The sequence below is a fragment of the Nicotiana attenuata genome, unplaced genomic scaffold (assembly GCF_001879085.1).
Source record: "Nicotiana attenuata strain UT unplaced genomic scaffold, NIATTr2, whole genome shotgun sequence".
NCBI classification, from domain to species: Eukaryota; Viridiplantae; Streptophyta; class Magnoliopsida; order Solanales; family Solanaceae; genus Nicotiana; species Nicotiana attenuata.
The window spans coordinates 50,635-58,416 of NW_017673327.1; the positions used below are offsets into that span (position 1 = coordinate 50,635).

General features: G+C 37.8%; 1 protein-coding gene across 1 annotated transcript in view; it reads left to right on the plus strand.

The window, feature by feature from the left end:
• Positions 1 to 7,782, plus strand: part of LOC109216062 (methionine aminopeptidase 1D, chloroplastic/mitochondrial) — a 10,077-nt gene that overhangs the window by 520 nt on the left and 1,775 nt on the right. The window contains exons 2-8 of the mRNA XM_019380188.1: positions 190 to 259; positions 1,999 to 2,227; positions 3,034 to 3,195; positions 3,290 to 3,331; positions 4,544 to 4,615; positions 6,167 to 6,246; positions 6,710 to 6,807. Coding sequence (XP_019235733.1) covers positions 190 to 259; positions 1,999 to 2,227; positions 3,034 to 3,195; positions 3,290 to 3,331; positions 4,544 to 4,615; positions 6,167 to 6,246; positions 6,710 to 6,807 — 753 coding nt within the window. The remainder of the gene's footprint in view (positions 1 to 189; positions 260 to 1,998; positions 2,228 to 3,033; positions 3,196 to 3,289; positions 3,332 to 4,543; positions 4,616 to 6,166; positions 6,247 to 6,709; positions 6,808 to 7,782) is intronic.

Below are 7,782 nucleotides of genomic sequence, written 5' to 3' on the forward strand. Positions count from 1 at the left end.
CCCCCCACCCAACACACACACACAATTTCATCTAAAATTTTTTGCTTAGTGGTCTCAACATTAGTTTATGATGGTACCCATAATAGTGCTTGGGACAACAAAGTTGAATCTTTTATGGAACCAGCAAAGGAAAATGTTTCTTGAACGGTAAAACTCACTCTAACCAGCTTAATATTTATGGTTACTCAGGAAATAAACATGTGTCCATGCAATACTCGAGAAGATTTTCCGGATTAACGGATTTGTTATTCAACAGAAGGTATGTTACTTCATATTCAAGTTACACAAGCATTCTTGTTTTCAGCATGTCAATTACCATGACCCTTTTTTTCTTTTACTCCTAATATGAGATCTTTTGACTATTAGTCGCATGTTTGCATCTAAATTCCTCATTGATTTTGTTTATGCTGCCGTGTCCCTTGGGGGGGGGGGGGGAGGGGGGACAAGTAGAGCTGGCATTGGCTCTTGGTAGTATAAATCTAGGAGATTCCGCACGTTTAAAATGTTATACGTGGTTAAGAATGAGGGATTAGTATACATCATTAGTGGATCTTGGCTGAATAAAGTTTGTCATGTGTCTGATCACAATGTTTAGGTTTGGAGTCAATCAGTCCCATTAGAGTTCATTTTCTTCCAGTGTAATTGTAGAATTTTGTTAATAAGTATATTCAACCTTTGATCCTAGCTACATCTGCGGCCAAATTTGAAAAGCATTACAAGGGTATGGCTTAAAACAGTAAGAAGTTGTATGGATCAATTTGAGAAAAAAGGGAAAATTTTAGTGAATTATCCTTTTTCTACCTCACATTAGCCACCTTGGTTCAACAATTTAGACTTTTAACCCTTTGGTATATTGCCTTCATCCTACTTTTCCTGCCCATCCAGTTTGTGTCATCTTTCACCTTTGGGCCTATTAGCTTGAACTAGCCAATAAATTCTTCCTTGACTTGTTTTTGATGAAGTTTCTTGCAAATTTGTTTTGTCCTTTCCTCCATTATCGCGTAGGATTGCACAGAGGCCCATCTTGAGTCTACATCTAATGTCCATTGCAATGTTTTCCCCATCATCAGTGTGGATCTTTCATCAGGCAAAATGGCTTGGAGGAGTTGAAGGAGAACGTTCTTGATTCAAAAGGATGCTAAATCATGTTGCTCATCGTGTAATCCTTCTAAAGGCAAACTTGTTTAGAAAGCAAAGCACTTTTTCCCCTGTGTCATAGATGTCTTAAGTTGAGGGGGCATATGTGTTGGGGCAAGATTTCTATGGTATACTCAAATATGCATAGGTCTAACAGTAGAGATAAAGTCAAAACTAATTTATCGATCTGATTTTTTGTTAGTATAGAGTAAGTCCTACTTATTCTTTTGGAAGTGTGACACTGAACAAGTCGTCCAAAAGTGATGGGAAATGATTTCCTTAAAAAGCGGAGACATGAAATGCATCCCCGATTTTCTTTGTCTTTAGCATGAAAAAAGTTATGTAAGCTCTTAATTTCCTTGTTTTTAAACAATTGTAGACAATAGTATTAGGTTCTTAGCACATGTGTTAGATGAATACTGCATTTATAGGTTCCGCTCTGAGTTTTCTGTACCGACATGGAACACTTCTGTTACTGGGAAATGGGACTAGTGTTGTCTATCTCTGTAGGGAGGTCGCGGAAAGGTTCCCCAGGAGAATCTACAAGGCACTGGTCTCCTGCTTTACTTCTTTTGGTGCTTCCAATACTAAATTGACTTTACGGAAACAACCTCTCTACCTTACCAGATAGGGGTAAGGTATGCGTACACACTACCTTCCCCAGACCCCACTTGTGGGATTAGACTGGGTCTGTTGTTGTTGTTGTTGTACTATGAACAATTTCAGTTTGAACATTTTGATCATGTCAGAACAAGGCCCAATAATTTGAAAGTACTGTTAACTTTTCCTTTATTTTGTACATTCCTGTTTTTGATTGTTTGCTGCATGCCTTGGATGCTAACTTTGAACTAAACATGGCAGAAACGTAGATGAACTTCCAAACACCAAGCACAAACGTTTAAGACCAGGTGAAATTTCTCCTCCTCGACCAGTTCCAGAACACATACAAAGGCCTCCTTATGTGAAGTCTAGGAAGCCACCTGGGATTGGTAGCGGCTTTGAAGTGCATGACAGAAAGGGAATAGAAAAGATGAGAGCCTCTGGAAGGCTTGCAGCACAGGTTCTTCAGTATGCTGGGACATTAGTAAAGGTGATATATCGAGTACCTTTTACTCAGACTCAGTGTAGAGTTTGGTGCGGCGGCATGCTTCATTTAGGTTAAAAAACTAGATTTGTGTTTATGTCTTCCTAACTGACGTTGATTAGTCTATATCCATCTTTACTATGATCATCTGCTTGCTTACCTTGGAGGTTAACTTTATTCAATTAGACCTCCACCATGTATTTTTGCTCTTTCTAGCTTTTTCATTAGGTCATGTTACAACCTGCTTTACTACTCCATCCTTTCCAATTTATATGACAAATCTTTGGACATTCAAAATATTTAATACCATCTCATTTTATATAACTTCCACAAATTCGTTGCTGACTATTCAAATTTTGAACTTCAATATGATGTTTTTCCTATTAAACTAACTTCTCACCGGTACTTTAATACTTTTGTATAATGTATATGTCAAATTAACCTGTTAAACTCCATGTGCAGTCAAATAGCGTTTATAAAATAGTACGGGGTGAGTATATGGTTCTTCTTTTTCCCCTCTATGAGAGGGAAAAATGTAAAAAACTTGAAGTGTTAGATAACACCAAATTGTTGCATAATTGAATGTAACAGGTCCATATGGTGCAAACTGGATAGTGAGGATTCATGTAACCGACCCCAGCTAGCTTGGGTTTGAAGAGTAGTTTTTGTTGTGGTCACCATAGCATCAGACCAGCATAAGTTTTAAATTGGTGCATGAAACGTCAACAGTCTGAATAGTTTCGTCTGTATAGTTTCACAGGGTGTCTGAACAATGATTCATTTTTAATCTGCATCATTATTTCTTCTGGCAGCCAGGCACTATGACAGATGAAATTGATCAAGCTGTTCACCAAATGATCATTGACAATGGAGCATATCCTTCACCTCTTGGTTATGGTGGATTTCCAAAGAGCGTGTGCACCTCAGTGAATGAGTGCATTTGCCACGGAATTCCAGATTCACGTCCACTTGAGGTTTGCTCTACTGAATAGTTGGTTTTTTCATAACCAAGAATTCAACTTAGCAACAGGCTAACATTCTTATGTTCTGTGGTATTTCATGATTTAGGATGGGGATATTGTCAATATTGATGTTACCGTTTATCTTAATGTAAGTATTTTGTTGCAATTAATTAGTGTCGTTTCCTGTATCTTCATTGCTTCACGTTTTCTGTTTATACTGAAAGATGTTATGTATCCATGAAGAGATAAGATACCTTCCTGAATCTATAATACGATGAGGTAAGATATATGGTTTCTCATGGTTCTTCAAGATGCTATTATCCTTACTCTTGAGAACCAGGGCTTTTGCATCTTCTTACATGTCATTTTTGTTATAATCGTCTAATTTTGGTTTTCCTGCCCGCTGAGTGGGATTAAATCACTAGATTTATTACTGTTGGTAGTGGTAATCTCTTGAACTGAATTTGTGCTTTATCTTTGTTTCTTGCTCACTTATGCCGTTACACAAAATCTATATCATTTCACTTTGTGAACCTCTAGCATAGATAGTACTTTTTACAACTCCCTTTAATCCACCTGTCTGTCGTTATTATTTATTTCTAGTCTCCTGTGCCCTTACTGCTTTCCACTACTATCTCCTACTTAAGTCTCCAAATGCCATTTTGCTCCCACTGTACCTACTTGGGTAGAAGGGGTGCTTGTGGTCATGGTGATGAAGGTTTAATCAATATAGTGAAGGGTGGGGGTTGGGGTGGGGTTCTGGTGACTATATTTCAGTGGAGGTCGCAAAGGTGTTAATAGTCAGTGGATGGGGCATTGATGGAGAGTGACGAGAATGTTGTTAGTAGGGAGTTCAGTGTGTTGGATTGTGGTGGTGGGTAGTTCAAGATGGTATGGCTATAGTCATTTGTTGGTGGTGTAAGGTAGTTACTTGCTAGGTTGATCACTGAAAGGAGATGGGTGAAGGTGATAAAACCAGTGCTCTGGTTTACCACATAAATAGAGAAAGCTGGGAAGTCTTTTCTTCAGTGTATAAATTTTGTAATAAATTTTTTAATCTCAAATAATATGGAGCGTAAATGTCAGTTAATAGTTTGTCCCTTGTAAAATGCTTAAGAAAATCATAAAGATGTATTATCTTTACTTCTGTCAAAGGCCAGCTTCGCTAATTTATTACATTGACGACACCTCTCGTTGTATAGAGGATGAGCCTCTCTTGATGCACCGTCTTCTATGTCTTCCCTTCCTTTTGTGTTGCTCAATTGAAATTTAATTAGTAAACATGGTTGTGTAAATGCAGTCTGTCTCCTGAAGATTGATTTTCTTTGTTTTCTCTGTTTGGCTTGGTTGATATATGCAGGGTTACCATGGTGACACATCAGCTATGTTCTTTGTAGGAAATGTTGATGAGGAAGCCAAAAACTTGGTGCAGGTATGACTTTTTGGTTGTACGTTTACTCTCTGATTATATAGGGAAATTTAGTACCAGTTTTTGTATCTATACTCGGCATTTGTGCTCATGATTAAAAGCAAAGAAAATATTCTTTTTATGGCACTGATGTTTGGAAGTTCAACTTCCTGTTTTCGTTGATGACCTGATAAGTTTCTCCAGCTTTGTAAGAAAAGCATTTTTGGCAAAACTTTGGTTTCACTCCACATATTGGGAAATCTCTGTCTACATGTCTGTCATGTCGTTCTGTTTTTGATCATATCTGACATGAATAGTGCCCCTTATCTTTATTGCCACTGCAGACAACCCATCTCATTTACAAGTTTGATAGTGCATGTAGCTGAATAAGTTAATGAGACTTGTGTATTATAATGTAAAAGTGGAAAAAGATATTCAAGTATAACATTTGAACAACAAGTATGTTTGGGAAAATATGACATCTTTGTTTGAATTTGTACTCTTGGAAGAAGTGAAAGTTGTATAAGATACTGTTAAGTACACGTGATCAACTTAATTAGAATGTCAATGTAAATCATTTCACATAAATTGGGATAGAGAGTGTCTGTTTTTTGTAATTCAAGGTGATACATGTTCTTGTGCAAGTCCTCAATCTTGTGACGGCAGCACACTATCTAAAAGTTATAGCTGTAATGTTAGTTTACTTGTATTATACAACAACACCAACACCAACAACAACCCAGTGAGTTCCCACGAATGGGGTCTGGGGAGGTAAGATGTACGCGACCTTACCCCTACCCTGGAAGGGCAGAGAGGCTGTTTCCGATAGACCCCCGGCTAAAGAACTTTACTTTATTATGTGAGTGTCAAATAAATTCTTGGTGACCTGGTCTCAGCATGCCCTGAAATGTGTGTGCTTGTGAGCTGTCCGGCAGAGCTGAGTTCTTTGACATTGTAACTGCATGTAATATGTTTTTCCATATCATTGAGACATCTCAGGCCATATATTCCAGCTGTCATTCAGCAGACTTTACAAGAAGCCGTACTTGATTTTAGAGATGGTTTGACTGTATGAGCGAGTGAGAGAAAAGCTTGCTATCTTAGTCATAAAAAAAGGACTTAATGAAAAAGAGAAAGCATGTTATCTTTTCCCCAAATGGAACTACGTTTTTCTTTGAACTTTTTAGTTAAGTGTAATTTTCAGATGACATGGTAAACAAGTTTAATTATTGATGCATGCTCGAAATTTATGCTTAACTGCATAAATGACAATTACATGAATAGGCTGACCTAATAAGTAATATAACTGATACTACACCGTATTGTGCACTGGTCGCTGGTGATCGGAATTGCAACCTGAATAATTGAGAATCTATGAAGTGTAGTTTAAATCATTTGTTGTTGCCTCTTTGCTTAATTTGAATTTCTACCTTTCTACTTCTAGGTTTTCTTTTTGCTTTTAGTTATCAACCATAAAAAATGTGTTTTTTTTGTACTGTGGAGGGAAACACCTTATTTGATTTTACAGATGCATCTGCAATAATCCCACCTATTGTTTTCTGTTTGATGCGTTAGGTGACTAAAGAATGCTTGGACAAGGCAATATCAATATGTGCGCCAGGAGTGGAATTCAATAAAATTGGCAAGACTATACAGTTAGACATCTGCCTAAATCTTTTACATCATTTTTGTACTTGTGCATCTTGGTCTGCTAAATATTAGAAAGATTTATCTCGACATGAAGGTCTATTTGGCATGAAAAATCAATGTCATGACTGGCATGGTTTGGTTGTTTATTTGAGGGAAAAAACATGTATATCAGCAGGGGCGGAGCTAGCCTTTCGGAACCCTGTATTTGTCTTAAGAAATCCATTAAATATGTACAAATTATTAATTTAGAACCAGTGACTTAAAATAAAATCCTGAACCCATAAACTTCAAATTCTGACTTCTCCTTTGTATATTAGATAACTGTCGTAAATTCTTAAACCGCAGTTATGATTAATCTTAATATAGACTCTTATAAAAAATTAATCTTAATATAGACCAATATATTGCTCGTTAGCTATATATTGTTTAGCATTGCAAATTTTGTTGACGTTAACGTTCTATTTGTAGTGACCTTGCAGATAAACATCGCTATGGGGTTGTGGAGCAGTTTGTTGGCCATGGAGTGGGACGTTCTTTCCACAGCGATCCAGTCATTCTACATTATAGTAACTCTCATGCTTAATATACTAACTTCCTTTCTGCTCTTTCTATGTTGAAAAAAAATGGCCAATTGAGCCTATACGATTTGCCTTGTTTGCTGCAAAATTTAAACTGTTTTAATCATAATGTATGCATGAGAAAACACGATCCTCTCGTGGAGTTTTCTACTTATGCCACCCAATGTTGCACCGGGATATCCATGCTAACTGCTGCTACTACACCTCAAATTAATATTTTCTTGAGATGTAACACTAATGGGATTCATCATGAATTGGCTAGTTTTATGCAATACTAATGGTGTTATTCACTGCTGTTGTTTTGGGGGGGGGGGGGGGGGTTTTCTTATCTGTTGAGTGCGAGCCTCTAGCACCTGAGAATCCTGGAAGTGAAGATCCTGTAACAATTTTACTTCCTTCTCCATATCGGCGATTAATTCATAGCATTGTTCCCTCTCGGCCTGTAACTCTTTCTCCAGACGGGCTGCCTTTTCTTCAAGAGTGTTCATTTTTCTTTTCATGTTGGCGATGGTTCCGTAATAGTTTTTCTTCATTTGCTGTACAAACTGGGCCCTTTCCTCGGTCTTCTTTGCCCATTGAGCCCGAAGTTTTGCCATGCTTCCCTCGGATTTTTCCAATTCTTCCTGACAGTCCAGGACTTGTTTCTTCAACCCTCTTATCAATCTCTCGTCTGATAGACTTCTTTCTCGATTCCTTGCATCTAATTTCAGTTGTTGAATTTGGGCCTTGAGAGCTTCATTCTCCTGGGCCAATTTGCTTTTTTATCACCTTCATTAGCTGCGGCTTGCAAGCTGTTTTTGAACCGAAGCTCCTGAACCTGTTTTTCCAATGCTCCAATTCGAGCTCTGTACTCCTTTTCTTTAGCCAACCATCCCACTGCACCTGAGCCTCGCTTGTTGATTGTTGCACATGTGGCCTTTTTGGCGGGTCTCTCGGGGTATTTGAAAACCTTTTCGAAACCAA